This window comes from Canis aureus, chromosome 33 (genome assembly GCF_053574225.1).
Source record: "Canis aureus isolate CA01 chromosome 33, VMU_Caureus_v.1.0, whole genome shotgun sequence".
Classification (NCBI taxonomy): domain Eukaryota; kingdom Metazoa; phylum Chordata; class Mammalia; order Carnivora; family Canidae; genus Canis; species Canis aureus.
Genome location: NC_135643.1, coordinates 3,229,768 through 3,245,671, shown reverse-complemented (window position 1 = coordinate 3,245,671; position 15,904 = coordinate 3,229,768). Strand labels below are relative to the sequence as shown.

General features: G+C 42.1%; 1 protein-coding gene across 1 annotated transcript in view; it reads right to left on the bottom strand.

The window, feature by feature from the left end:
- FRAS1 (Fraser extracellular matrix complex subunit 1) overlaps nt 1-15,904 on the bottom strand; it is a 436,686-nt gene that overhangs the window by 20,572 nt on the left and 400,210 nt on the right. Inside the window, exons 66-70 of the mRNA XM_077882614.1 lie at nt 14,175-14,389; nt 11,139-11,289; nt 9,643-9,750; nt 8,045-8,204; nt 4,043-4,159 (exon numbers count right to left, since the gene is read on the bottom strand). Of these exons, the coding sequence (XP_077738740.1) occupies nt 4,043-4,159; nt 8,045-8,204; nt 9,643-9,750; nt 11,139-11,289; nt 14,175-14,389 (751 nt within the window). The remainder of the gene's footprint in view (nt 1-4,042; nt 4,160-8,044; nt 8,205-9,642; nt 9,751-11,138; nt 11,290-14,174; nt 14,390-15,904) is intronic.

Sequence of the window (15,904 nt, the reverse complement as noted above, 5' to 3'; positions counted from 1 at the left end):
TAGTTTGGATTGCATCTCATTCAATTGATTTTTAATTTCTTCCTGATTGGATCTAAATTTTGCAGTCATGAAATCTTTTGAGTCCTTTATGCTTTTTTCTAGAGCCACCAGTAGCTGTATAATAGTGCTTCTGAATTGGCTTTCTGACATTGAATTGTAATCCAGATTTTGTAACTGTGGGAGAGAGGACTGTTTCTGATTCTTTTGAGGTGAGGTTTTCCTTGTAGTCCTTTTGCTCAGTGCAGAGTGGCCAAAAACAAGTTGTATTTGGAAAAGGAGAAAAAGAGAGAGAGAAAAAAAGGAAAGAAAAGAGAAAAAGAAAAAAGGAAGAAAAAAGGAAAAAAGAGAAGAAAAAAGAAAGAAAAAGAAAGGAAAAAAAAGGGGGTAGGGAAGCAAACAAATCAAAAAGCAAAAAACAAAACAAAACAAAACACGGGGGAGTATCTTCTGATTCTGTGTACTTTAAGTCCCTTGACTTCCCCTGGAACTGGTCCGTCTGGCTGGTCTTCTGGGGGAGGGGCCTGTTGTGCTGATTTTCAGGTGTTAGCACCTGGGGGAGCTGCTCTGCCCCTGCCTGGTGCAGGGCTCAGTGGGGGTTGTTTACCCCGTGAGGCCCCAGGAGGAACATCCGCAGTGGCAGCGGCAGCTCTGCAGCCCTGGAGTCAGCCCCCGCAGTAGCTCCGGAGCTCTCGGTCTGCAGGGCCTGGAGGCTCCGGGCGGGGCCGCTGATCTGCTCAGCTCGAGGTAGGAGCGTCCTCGCTGTCCTGGGCCCTCCCGGCCTCTGCCTGTCCCGGGGGAAGGCCGGATTCTGGGCTGTGTCCCGGCGCCCTGTGCTCCGGAGCCTGCGCTGGTGGATTCGCGCTCCCGCCCCGCAGCCCCCTCCGCGGAGCCGCCCCCGAGCCCCCCGAGCTGCTCCCGCCCCGCAGCCCCCTCCGAGGAGCCCCCCCCCGAGCTGCTCCCACCCGGCAGCCCCCTCCGCGGAGCCGCCCCCGAGCCCCCCACCCCGAGCTGCTCCCGCCCCGCAGCCCCCTCCGCGGAGCCGCCCCCGAGCCCCCCGAGCTGCTCCCGCCCCGCAGCCCCCTCCGCGGAGCCGCCCCCGAGCCCCCTCCGAGCTGCTCCAGGTCCCCCGTGCGCGCTGCAGCCCTTAGGGAGCTCAGCGCATCTCCCGGGGCGCAGGTGTCTGTCAGTGTCCCCGGGAGCCCGAGGGCATCCCCGCCCTCCTGGGTCCTGCTCCACCTCCCACGAGCCCCTTTCCCCCGGGAAGGTCGGTGCAGCTCCTGCTCCTCCGGGACGGGGCTCTCCTGTCCTGGGGACACTCGCCCCGGCCTCAGCCCGGCTCCTTGCGGGGCTCCTCCCCCTTGGAGGCCTTTTGTGTCTTTATTTCTTTTTCCCCGTCTTCCTACCTGGATAGAAGCGCGAACTCTTCTCAGTGTAGCATTCCAGCTGGTCTGTCTATCTATCTATCTATCTATCTATCTATCTATCTATCTATCTATCTATCTATCTATTTATGATAGTCTCACACACACACACACAGAGAGAGAGAGAGAGAGAGAGGCAGAGACACAGGCACAGGGAGAAGCAGGCTCCATGCACCGGGAGCCCGACGTGGGATTCGATCCCGGGTCTCCAGGATCGCGCTCTGGGCCAAAGGCAGGCGCCAAACCGCTGCGCCACCCAGGGATCCCTGTTCTCTCTTTAAATTTCAGGCCGAATTTGTAGATTTTCAGGATGGTTTGAAGGTTATCTAGGTAATTTGGTGGGGACAGGTGACTTGGGGACCCTGCTCTTCTGCCATCTTGCCCCTCCTTGAGGATTGTATGATACCATTTATATAAATTTCTAGAAATTGCAAACTAATCTATAGTGACAGAAGGCATATTTGGTGGATCCTGGAGAAAGGGGTTGGTTAGGGTGGGATAGGAGGGAGGGATTACCAAGGGGCAGAGGAAACTTTTGGAGGAAATGGATATAGTCATTATGTTAGTTGTGACAGTTTCATGGGTGTATACGCACATCAAAATTTATCAGATTGTACATACCTTAAATACGTACAGTTTATCTTATTGTCAATAATATGGCAATTTAAAAACAACTCCACAGGCTCTCAGCACAGCCTGATCTGCGATCTGCAACCATCTGGTACACCCCCTTTCCTCCTCTCTGAGATGACTCCCTCACTTCCTCCTCTCTTCTTAAACCTCAGTGTTCTTTACTTCCCATTAGTGCTTAGCTTCTCATTTTATGGAGAAAATAGATTTAATCAGGTTCTACGTTGTCATCCATCTCAATCTCCCAATTCTCCCCTCGCCTATATCCATACACCTCTGCATGCCTTCTTCTCTTGCTGGATGAACGCTCTAAGCTTCTAGTGAAGGCTGGCCCTTCCCCTCCTGTCTTGAATCTATCCCCACTGTACCCAATGGCTCAGCTCTACAGACTTCCCCTGGTTCTGCTGCAACGTTAAATTTCACCTAATAGACCAAGAGGGTTACTCCCACCAGCACACACATATCCTGAAATATTTTCCAGTCTAAAATCCAAACAAATAAGACTTCCTTTAACTTTGTATCTCTTTCTAGCTACTGTCCCTTTCCTCTGACATCCTTTATAATAAAACACCTTAGGCATAGTTTATCCCTGTTGTCTCTACTTTATATCCTCTGTGTCTCATGGTCTGATCAGATTTTAACCCCTCAGTCCCTGAGCCTGCTCTTTGTCAAGATCATCAATTGCTAAATCTTATGGCCCATTCTCAGTTTCTTAATTTGAACATGAAATTCCAAATTCTCTTCCCTTTGTGATAATGTTAGATTCTGTCCTCAGCATCCTCTCTTAAAAATGCTTTCTCTTCACTTTGCCCAGTTCCTAGATAGATGGTGCTGCACTGTACACTGTCTGAGCAGAGGTTACTTTTAATCCTCTGCTATAATCTCCATGCTAGACCAGAGCCAAGCACATGATAAGAGGTGAATTAATACTGCTGCCATAAGTGAACATATGGCACAACACAGACGATCTCAGGTCTGAGGTGGGTACAGGATGATATACAGTTGACTCTTGTTATTCTGGGTAAGTATGCTCTATAAAGTCACAGTGAACACCAAGTTAGTGAATACTGAATCACTGCTCCTAGGGGAAATACAGGATAAAGTTCCCACAGCCTCTGGTCATAACATTTTCATTGACTGACTAATACCTAGCCCTGTTTTATGCATGTTTCTGTTTAAAACATCTTATTTAGGGGAACCTGAGTGGCCCAGTCGGTTAGGCATCTGCTTTTGGTTCAGGTCATGATCTTGGGGTCCTGGATCAAGCCCCAGGTCAGGCTTCTTGCTGTGCAGGGAGTCTGCCTATCCCTCTCTATCTGCTTCTTCCCCAGCTTATGCTCTCTCTCTGTCTCTCAACTAAATAAACAAAATCTTTAAAAAAATTTAAAAAAAAAAACACCTTACTTAGAAGGCATGTGGTGTAATGAGCACTGGGTCTGATATAAGTCTGAGGAATCACTGCCCTCTACCTCTGAAACCAATAATACATTATATGTTAATTAATTGGATTTAAATAAAATATAAAAAATAAAAAAATAAAATGATAAAATACCTTATTTAATATATTGTTAATTCATAGAACTCATGGCAACAGCACCTAAAACCTATGCCCAAGAAAGTCTATCTGACCTAAGGTACCCACCTCATGGGCTTCCTGTTCTTAGGAGCATTAGGCAGCCCCTTGGCGCTATGCTTGGGAGCCATTATAAACTGCAAAATCACCAATGAAAAAGATAAAAATAAAAAACCGTGGCACTACCCAGGCCATGAAAAGGATACTTGTTTATAGTATGAAAGCTGGAATAAGAAGGCAGAGTGTTGCCTTGCTCGGCCTGAGCCAGGAACGTGTGTGTCAGATGACTCAACACTTGGCCACTCTGCCTGTTTGCAAATGACCACGAAGGCATCAAGAGAACTGATTTTGCAGCTACAAATAAATTACAGCGAGTAGGCGAATTTAGAAATAATGAGGATCTACCGTCTTTCCCTACCTTTCTGGGGCATGTGCAGTGCAGGCCAGAGGCTTCTCTCCGGGGTCAGCCCATGGCTGCGTGGGCTGCACGGTGCACGGGATCAGGTAGATGGTGTACTCCCCCGAGTAGTCCTTCCTGGGAACATGCAGAGCAGACTGCGGTTACACGGGGCACTTGACAGATTATTTATTGACCCAGAAACATATTGACTTCATTAAACAGTTTTTAGATGGTATTTATGCTCAGCATCTACGAACTTTACGAGTCTGCAAAAACACAATTTTCAGGAATTCATCACTGACTACTTCAACTGTCGGGTATTATCCAGAGGTGTTAGATAGAGCTACTTGCCTCTATCCCGTTCCAGTCCTTTTCATGAGAAAAGCTGAGAAAGGCATATGATTTATAAAGACCTCAAAGGCTCTATGAAGATAAAACAAACCTGGCCCCTTGATGAAACTTGTTTGACGATTTCTGTTTAGTGTTTCTTGCTGATAGATACCCTGTTTAACACATTCTCAACTGCAAAATATTTTATTAAGATATGGACATGTCAGCGGCTACTCTGATAGAAGTGGTGGCAAATGCCTCAGGGTTAAAGGACACCCCATTCCAGAGAGTGCCTGCACCCCCATTTCCTTAGCATTCAGTTTCTGGGATCCTCTTCCAAACTCTACAGGCTCAGCCCTTCACAGAGTTAAAGAACAATCTCTCTTCTCATAGGAGACTAAGCACTGTAGATTCTCTATTTGTGGTAGATCACAGAATTCTGTAGGTTATGACACCAAGAGCATGGAGCCTTTGTACTTTCACCTACATCATTTCCCACACTTTTCATGGAATAGCAGCCCCAGCCCTGGCAGGCTGCCTGGAAGATAGCCAGACAGCCAGAGACTTCAGGAAGATTCTTCAAGAGTCTTGGGAGGCTGCCATCCACTCAATGAAGAGTGCATGGTTATGAATCTTAATTATAACTGTTGTGGGCAATCTGTGACAGTTCCCACATTTGCTGTGTTTGTTTTTTGACCATTTCTTTTGTATTTACCTACGTATTCATAAAGCGATAGCAAGGATTTAGTTAAACAAATAAACAAATAAGAGTTTTATGACACATCCTGGGGTCATTTTAGTGGAATGGCACAAGTTAGAAACTGTGAGACAGTCTAGATCTGGCTTTGCTCCATTGCTGCCACAAGTGTATGATTTTTGACAAACCATGCAAACTTTCATGGCTTAGTTTCTAAGCCCCTTCCTGTCTGAGTCGCTATGTCTGCAGTTTACAGACATGCAGATCCTACATGATCCCTATCTTCCTCCAAACCTTGGACCAGCAGGAAATGAGACCTTATACCTCATATTTGAATTACACTAAAATTGACATGTATAATGTGAATAGTAACCTGTAATTAATAGAAATACTTAGGCAGAATTGTCCATGCCTAACCCTTCCTTTCAAACAGGCCAGATCATGTCACTCCTCTGCTCAAACCCCACTGTGGCTCTAGGGGAATGCACCAGGGTAGATGTCGAAGTCCAAGCACAACAAGGCCCACATGGTGGCCCTATCCCATCCCCTTACTCCTCTGACCTCACTGTCTATCATCCTCTTCCTTGCTCACTTCACCTCAGTCACACCAGCCTCCTGTCTATTCCTCAAGATGCGAGAAATGCTGCCAACTCAGAAATTCAGCCAGGAATGTCTTCCTCTGATCATCTGCATAGCAAACTCCCTCACCTTCTTCAAGTATTTGCTGAAATGTGCATTCTTGATGAGGCCTACTTTGAACATCCTAATTAAAATCACAACGTCTTTCTACTCCTGATTCCCCTTACAGTCTGCTCTAAATCCTTTATTTTTCCATAGCACTCCCCACCTTCTAAAACGTTCTGCTAGACTTGTTTATTATGGCCACCGTTTTGTGTCTTCTTACTTTGCTATAGATGCTGTGTGGATCTTTATTTTATTCACTGATGTAGCTAAGTACCCAGAACCTTTCCTAATACCAGTAAATGCTCAATAAATATTTGTTGAACAAATGAATGCAGGACAAAGTACATGGCCTTTCACGCTGACAGTCCTACTTTTCTCATCCCTAAATATGATTGAGGTCCATTTCCTCACTATCCCTGCAAATATGTCAAATAAAACCTTAGATGCAGGTTTTTAATTCTATAGGTCTTCTCTCTGAAAACTAGATATTTCTCATGTTGCAACAGGGAGCATGAGCTGCCCCACCTCCTCCAGGAAGCCTTCCTTGTACAGTTCCCCAGCCCTGCATGAACAGCTATGGTCTCAGTGTTCTGTACCTCACAGTGCACAGAACACAACATGTTGGATGTTGTTCTACACTTTGCCGTTTATCTATATATTTTTATCTTCTTACCTGAAATGTAAGCTCCTAAAGGATGTTTATTCAACACCTACCATGTGCTAAAACTTGCAGCTCTGAGAATTCAAGATCAATCAGGCATGCCTTTACCCGTGGAAAATGGGACTCTACTTAGAGCATTTAATATAACAAGCTGTGTTACAGTGGAAGCTGGAACAAAGTGGAAAAAGGAAGAGCTTCTAGCACCATTGCATGGGGAGTCAGGGAAGGTATCACAGAGGGGTCAGTATCTGAGTATTTGAGCTGTGGCTCAAAGGCGTTCCAGGTCTTCAAGAGGGAAAGAGCAGGAAGGGCAGAGGAAACTGCAAGGGCGTGGAGGTACAGATGGTCTGGTACGTTCATGGGCTGGTAAGATACTTAATGTAGTTCAGAAGGTTGGGTTTGAGATCAGGCTAGAGGGGAGGGTATGGGCTTTGAATAAAGAATTTTGACTTCATACAGGAGGCAGTGGGGAGTTAGCAGAGGATTTAAAGAGGACAGTTTCTGTGTCCATACATTAGGACAAAGTACATGTATAATCTCATGAGCTTCTAGGAAGCACAGCCTTTGACGATTATTACATATTGATTTCAAAGGAATCATTATTTAAAAAAAATACCTGATATAAAACCAAAATCCACAATTAAAGAAATCTTTTTGAAAATAATTCTTAAGATAATCTGCTACTTCTTAACTATAAAGCTGGAACAAGAAACTCATGCTAAATATCAATTTTAATCTCATGATCTATAAAATGAGGATAATAATATTTATGACAGGAACACCTGTTCCTGTCAGGCGTTCTCAGGGTGGCTCAGCAGTTGAGCATCTGTCTTTGGCTCAGGGTGTGATCCTGGGGTCTAGGGATCAAGACTCATATTGGGCTTCCTGCAGGGAGTCTGCCTGTGTCTCTGCCTCTCTATCTCTCATGAGTAAATAAGTAAAATCTTAAAAAAAAAAAAAAAAAGTATTCATGACAGACTCTTGGTTGCCTTATGGTGATAGTTTTAATTTTGTTTCTCCTATTCTTCCCTGTTACAAATGAGATATTTTACCATATTTAACCAATTCCTATTTTACCTCTATTTTGGGTGTGGGAAGGAAATAAATCTTATTATTTATTTTGCAGAAGATTGGACCATAAGGAGTGATATCTGGACCTAATAACCAGAGATCGTGGATTTTGAACTGGTTGTAGTGATTGGATTGAAAAGTTTTTATTATACTAAGGGTTTTTTTTTTTTTTTAATGATTGATTGGTTGATTGATTTATGAGAGAGCATAAGGGAGTGGGGGCAGTGAGAGAAAGAGAGAATCTCAAGCAGACTCCCTGCTGAGCGTGGAGCCTGACATAGGGCTCAATCTCACCACCCTGAGATCATGACCTGAGCCAAAACCAAGGTGCTGAGCCACCCAAACGCCTCACCACTTCTTGGTCTTATCCTTGTGATAAGGATAGCTACTTCCTGGTTTACACAGCACAAGCTGATCTGACTTTCTTTCTTTCTCTATTTGTCACAGGGTTATTTCTATTCCCCCCACCCCTTATAATAGAAATACAACCTTTGAGAAAAAAGCCATATTTCCCAAGCTCTTGAAAGAGACTGAGACCATTTCAGATCCCCCCCGAACACCCCTATCTTGTATTCACCTGTTATAAGAGCTCGTGGCTCTCCAGAGTTGATATGGAGAATCAAAAGTCTGAGCACTCCATAGTAGCTGCAGGTCAAATTCAATTCCTCCTAAGTGATCAGGAGTCAGTATGAATGATTTCACATCAGGGAGGGTGTGGTGCTCCATCACAAACTGTCCTATTTCAAGGGGAAATACACACACTTATTTGTGAGTTTTATCGTGCTTGAGATGAATCCCCTACTAAAGCCTTAGCACCGAATTAATATTCTTCTACCAAACAACTAAGGTTATATCTATTCTCTCAGCCCTTAGAATATATTCCACCCTGGCTGACAGCATGGCATCTCACCTTAGTCTATCAGCCTACTCAGGATGGTCATTATGGTCATGTATATTTATAAACAACATGAATGTTCATTGTGAAAATGGTATGAGCATATTCATAATAATAGGGATCCTTATGTGACAATGAATGTCAAATGCACTTAGCTTTGAATTCAAAAAACATGTTTCTTAGAAGCAGAAAGGTCTTGGTGTTTTATAGACAGGAATATCAGTTTCAGATTTAAAAAAAATTACATTTGAAGCCACTTAAGTCCTCGGAGGAAGGAGACAATTGTAAACATCACTGAAAAGGTAAAGGTTACTCAGCAAGACATTTCTACTCTTTAAAACTGCAAAGTGAGCTAAATAGGATCTCTTCTGAGAGTGTAAAATAAAATCAAAATTAGATGATGCTTTTCTTAAGCCATTCTAGGGTGTGAACAAACCCTTCTAGAACAGGAATGTCAATTGTGTAATCATTGCTCTAATTAGCTAAATAGGATCTCTTCTGAGAGTGTAAAATAAAATCAAAATTAGATAATGCTTTTCTTAAGCCATTCTAGTGTAAAACTGCAAAGTGTTGTAAATAAATAAAAGTAGAGAGAGTTTTAGATTGAGAGACTAAGAAAATGTAACAGCCAGAATGTAATATGTGAATATTGATTGGACCCACTTTCCTCTTATATAAACAGATATTAAATAAATGTAAAACAATATAAAAACAATTGGAAAAGACATTTGTAGGGACAATAGAGAGACTATGAATAGTGACTAGATCTTATTGGATCAATCTTAAATATCTTGGATGTAGTGATACTATTGTGATGTGTAAGAGAATGTCTTTGTTCTCAGGAGATGCCTACTGAAGTATTTAGGGTAACTTGACATGAAGTCTGCAACTTGTTTTCTTTTTGTTAAGATTTTTATTTGAGAGAGAGAGAGAGAGAGAGAGCGCGAGCATGAGTGGGGTGGGGGGAACAGCAGAGGGAGAGGGAGAAGCAGGCCCCCTGCTGGGCAGGGAGCCTGATGTAGGGCTCGATCCCAGGCCCCTGGGATCATGACCTGAGCGGAAGGCAGATGCTCAACTGACTGAGACACCCAGGTGCCCTTGCAACTTGTTTTCAACGTGTTACAAAAAAATGGGTATGCATGTGTATATAGATACAAACATATACAGCAAAATGTTAACAAATGTCGACTTTATTTTTCATTGTTCTATTCTTTTGCCTTTTGTCTATGTTTGTGATGTTTTTAAACAAAACATTAGGGGAAAAAATGCATTGATAGTACCTCTGAATTTGGCATGGGTCTTGAATTCAATGACGAGACGGCCGTCCTCTCTAATGTAGATTCTTATTATCTGAAGCCTTGCAGAAAGCACACTGTCTGTCTGGATTCCTGGGCAGGCAATCATACACAAACATCCAAGTCAGAGCAAGGAGAAGGTCTTCCACATAGTAACCTACATATGATGCCCCAGTGATACCTCGAAGTAGAGCCGCAGAGTAATTTGAATACAAGAAAAATGTATATATTCATATGAACACAGAATCTATTTAGACCCATTTGCCAATTAAACCTGTACAACAGTTCATTCTATTTGTTTTTGTTGTTACAGTTCCATTCTCATTGACATAGTTTCTTCATACCTGAAAATGCCACTTAGCCCAGAGTCAGGGCCCTAACCTGCAGCCAAAAAAAAGTCCTTAAATTCTTACTATCAACCTTATAGCAGGATGTGATTATAGTGCATCTGCTTCAGACTCTATTTGCTTTTCCTCATGAGGACACCTTTCATGACGACTCAACAGAACCATAAGCAACATCCTAGTGGTTACATTTAATATTCAAACCAACGGAGGATTCAAGATCAGCTTGTAGAGAGCCAGCCATATATGGCAGGACATGAGTAAACCACAGCTTTAATGAGGGTGGTTACAATCATGATGCCCAATGAGTTCGGCATGACCCCGAAGTTAAGGGTAACCTAAGGAGGGGTGCAAATAATATTTAACAAGAACCCCAAAGCTCAAGAAATTATCCAATCCAGAGTATGAAAACTTCCTGAAATTGTTTTCCTATGAGTAATACAAAACACATGATTTGAGCTTAAAGCGCTCAACAGAATAAAGGACTGTACTTTCTATTACTGGAGTTGAGGTCCTATCTAAAAAAAAAACTTTTGTAGCTATTTAGTATCTCTGCCTCAGATCAAAATAAATCACCTCCAGGGAGGCAAGGAGGAAGAATGGGAGCAAAAGAAGTAAGGGAAGATGAGTCTGGGGCATCACATGGTAGCAGTGGGAAAGGGTGGTTTACAGGAGACACGGGGAAGGTGTGAGCTCCTAGCTGAGAGGCTGTCGCCAATACATAGATCTGTGGCTCCTGAAAAGAACCACATTCATATATGCTGATTCAACTAGAAGGCCTCCAGGGATGAAAAACTCACTCCAGATAGCTAGAGACCCAGAGTAGAGGACGGAGAGTGACAGATGGGTTCCTATTAGGGGTTCAAAGATAGCCTTTCAGAGTATCAACATGCTCATTTGCTCCTATTTTAAAATGGTATGATTTGTGGTATTTAAGGAGCAAAAGAGTCTTCAAATCAGGTGTATGGAAATGGAAAATATATCAAGAGCAACCTGGTTCACTTCATTCATTTGGCCTAGAGTGTATATAGAACAATGGCATGAAGAAGGAGCTCCTGCTAAAAGTCACCACTTATTACTTTGTTTTAATCTTGCTTGGACATACGGCAGGAATAGTGAAGATGCCAGTGGGTATACCTGTTCTCCAGAGAACAGTATCATAGAAGAAGGAAAATTCCATTTCGGTGTGGTGCTCCAAAGAGGCCCAGCCCCTGGGGGCCGTCACGTAGATGTAGGACACATAGAGAGGCACATGTATGGTCAGGAATGACTGAGCAGAATCTCTCACCTGCCAAGCAAATGGTGTGCACACAGAGAGTTATTTCTTCCCTGGGATGAGAAGGTATATGGTTCTGACATCTCGTTCACCTTTTACTCTCTCATTTGGTCACTTATTCATTCAATAATTATTAACCAAGTGCCCACGACTGTGCTAGGTGCCTAGGCATCAGACAGAGCTTCCTCCTCAGCAGTGGGAAGAACTAAAATCGCTGCCTTTATGGAACCTCCAATCTAGGAAGGAGATGCATCCATTTAAAAAATAAAGGGAGGGGAAGTGTCCAGAATTTTTCTTTATATAGGGTGATGTGGGAAGGCTTCTCTGAGGAGGTGACTTCTGAAGACTGAGAAGAAGCTTTGCCTCCACTGTTCAATTGCTGAAGACTTGGCTAAGATTGTAAAGTAACACAGTTATTCACAAAGGATCAGTCAATAGTCCCTCACTGAAGCATATTTTACAGTGACCTGTAGGAGAGTCTGAATCAACCGTAATTGGGAAGATGCCCAACTGGGATGTTTTAATGAGGAGTCATATTTCCTGCAACAGGAACTGAGGTCATGGGATTTGGATATCATATCTAGGAAACTTATCAGCACACAGTTTAGAGCTGCATATGCTTGGATAATTTCCCATCCATACAATGCCTCACTAAAATAATTTTGAAAAGGCAGGACATCCTACTTCCAAGAGACTATTTCTTCTAAGGGGATTCCTGTTACTGCTATTAACTTGGCTCAAAAATTTTTATTTTACTATGCAATGAACAAAAACTGGATAGAAAGATAAAATATAAGTAGAAGTTTTCATGGGGAAGCTAATTGTGTGTATGGATGGGGGATTTGGGTTATTCATTTTATTTTTTCCTCTGTAAACATATTATTTCTTTTATAACAAAAAAGCTTAGTTTGAGAATATTTTATTTTTGTCATTGGTAAAATGCTATAATAGTACTATGGAACTTACTTTGTTTTTGTTTTTGTTTTAAAACACAATGTAAAGTGTTTCCATGGGTAATTTAGGAAAAGAGCCAACTGTTTAATCAATAGCTGGGACATCAAATTTTATTTTTTAAAATATTTTTTTCATATTCAATGTTATCAGGGATTCAAGATTGGATTCCAAGCTTTTTGAAAGACTGCTAATTCCATACTCATCAAAAAAAAAAATCTTTTGAAATGCCTTATTCTGATTTCTTTAGAAAATTTTATCTGGACCTCACACCATATTCTGCCATTTTAATATATAGGTTTTGTTAAAAACACATGGCTCAATCTCAAAATTGTTGCTATTAGAACCTCAATAATTCTTTAGTTGATTGGAAAAATTAATTTTCCCTCCTGTTTTTGTTTTATAACCTTTATCCCTCATGATACTACTTACTAATCCTTATAAACAAAAACAAAAGCTTGACAAATATCTACCACATACCTATACTGCACTAAGTAGCTTCCCATGTTGAGATGATTGGTGACGATTTTCAGAAGTTATGATAGGGAAAGATAAGAACTAGGGCTTGGCTGTAAGTTCTATATTCTTTCTACCCTATGCCAGCTGTTTCAACTATTTTTAAAGAAACAGACTGCAATGAAGTACTTCTGTGTATATATTCTGTGTTGGTTTAAGAAGTGGAGCCTATATAATGAAAAATCTTAAGTCTTTGAGACTTTTAGGCATATTCTGAACAAAAATATCCAAAAATGTAATTAGAGTAAAAAAGCATGGAGAACACAGAATACTAATTTTTGAGAGGCCAGCAGAGGAACCAATCACTTCGTTTTGCATTTTCCAGAGTAAATGTAGGTCATGCAACTGCAGAAACACAGAAAGCAAACCTAAGAATGCCTTAATTTTCCATTCAGTAGAGGGCAGCAGTGCATATGAAATGAGAGCTAATCAAAATGAGAGCATTACAAAGAACACTAATTTTAATCAGACTCGTTCCCAAAATGATTACTATAAGTGCCTCCAGAAGTTCCTCTTTCAGTGTGGTTAAACCTGATTTGAGATGAAGAAGGAACGTAATTTTTAGTTTGTTGAGGTAACTGCATATAATTGGGTAGAATCTGCTTTACATTTAATTTTCCCATGAGGACACATTAGCTTAGTCCCTTTGATCTAACTGCCCTCCTAGGACCATGGCTTCTTACTAAAATTTTACTTTATCCCTAATGTTTAATAACTATTAAGAAAGTGTTGGGGCACTTAGGTGGCTCAGTCGATAAGCATCTGCCGTGGGCTCAGGTCATGATCTCAGGATCCTGGGATGAAGGTCAGCATCAGGCTCCCTGCTCAGCGGGGAGTCTGCTTCTTCCTTTCCCTCTGCCCCTTCCCCTCACTTCTATTCTTGCTCTCCAATTAATAAATAAATAGTGTCTATTTTTTTTTGCAAGGGTTTTAGTTTGGCACAGGTTTGGACTAGGTATGAAATCAAGTTGTTTTAAACAATTCTCTCTTCAAAATGCTTAAAAATAAAGTGCTGTACTTGTCTTCAGAAAGGGTGTACCTTATTTTGACTTATTTCCCCAAACACAGAAGAGAATACATCTACTTTGTAATAACCTTACCATCAAATGTAAATCCTTTTGGCTTTCCAAAATATACCTACAGAGAAAAGACATATAACTAGAGAAGTAAATATTAGATTCTTATATAAATGGGAGTGCTCAACAGTAAATTTTTTTCCACATTAATTTTCACATTTTCCACATTAGATTTTCCAATTCACTGATTTAGAGGACTTTGGGGGGCTCTTTCTCTAGCCACCATGCTGCTAAGGGACTTGGCTATCCTAGTTCTTGGGAGCCACTGGATGCAACAGAAGTGTTTCAGGAACAAACAAGGTTTTATACAGCACTCAGGTGCTCGAAGGCTTCAGAAAAACCCCTGGCGCACACCTGGAAGTCGGCAGTCACAGAACCCCCACAGACATCAATCAGCTCAGTCATGTCGTAGTAGGCATCAAAGGTCCAGACGCAGCTCTTCAGGTTCAGGTGTTTGTAGAGCTGGATGGTCTTGGGCTCCCGGACGCTAGGGTCAAATTGGAAGGGGCGGTCGTAGCCAGGCCCCAGGGCTGTGCTATCGTACACTTTGTTGTTCAGGAACCCTGCCTCTGTGCGGGAGGGAAGAACAAGGAATAGGGACTTACTTCACTCAGCAACATTATATGGTTTCATTCATTTGGGGAATATAAAAAATAGTGAAAGGGATTATAGGGGAAAGGAGAGAAAATGAGTGGGAGATATCAAAGAGGGTGACAGAACATGAGAGACTCCTAACTCTGGGAAACGAACAAGGGGTAGCAGAAGGGGAGGCGGGTGGGGGAATGGGGTGACTGGGTGACGGGCACTGAGGGGGGCACTTAATGGGATGAGCACTGGGTGTTATAGTTGATGTTGGCAAATCAAACTCCAATAAAAATACACACACACACACACACACACACACACACACACAAAAAAAAAAACCAAGGAAGAGGGACTCAGTCTGTGGACACGTCCCTCACTGGCTGCCCAGAAGATGAGTGGGGAAAAGTGATGTGTCCTTGTGAGACTGAGATAGTCTACCCTCTACCTGAGATTCTACTAAGAGACCAACTAGGGCTCCCAAAACACACTGGGCGAGAAGCTAAGGGGAGCTAGATTTGTGCCCACGGCCTAGTGTGACTGTGTTCACAGACTCCTCTAAGAGGCTGCAGGAACCTTAGAAGAAAAGGTGAGCAAAGGATACTATAAGTGGAGTCAGAGTTCAGGGGCCCCACGTGTCTTTAAATGAAAACATACTGAGGCTTGGCAATCAATCCTCGAAGAAACACATTTACTCTCTAGATAATTTGTTGATGAATTATTTTTTAAGACTGATTTTTAAAAAAAAAATAGCTTTGATGTAAAGCCAACAAACAAATATCTGACTACTTTCTCTGCTTCCATAGTTTCTGAACTACTGGAAAAAAAAAAAAAGTCTTACTTTCGTGTTAATGATAGCGCACTAATGATGCCTGACTAAACCTCCCCTGCTATGGGCAAAAATTATTGGATCAAATGCTGCCAAGCAACTGAACTGTTCTAAATTAAGGAAGGCCTTTATGCAGCAGAGAGCTAAATACAGATACAATTTTAGAATATCCGATTAAAAATTTTTATGATACTAAAAGCAACTATAGTATTCTGAAAGAGTTGATGCCTTTCTTAGAATGTTTGGCACCAGCACATGGTCCTCTGCCCTCAAAAGGACGAAGAACTCAATGAACATGTGTTCAATTAAATTGTGTTTAGGTAGGAAGAGGTACAAACTTTCAGCCTATAAACATAGTATGTTTCTTCCAGTGGCTGATGTGGGCCACTTAAACTTTCACGTGTAGCTCAGTGACTTGCAAATAATTTACATTCAACTAATCTCTACTCTATAAAGAGCATCACTACCTAAAGTTGATGCTTACTGAATACGAGAGAGCATATGAATGCTTTACTATCTTCCCAAACACTAGTAAATGATTTGTTGGTCGTCAAGGGAGGGAACACACATTTAATGCACACTTGCTAAGGTAAATGGAAATGGACAGGATTCTTTGCAGAGTAAAACATCTGCTGTGGTTAACATAGGGATGCGCTTCCTCAGCTGTCAGCAA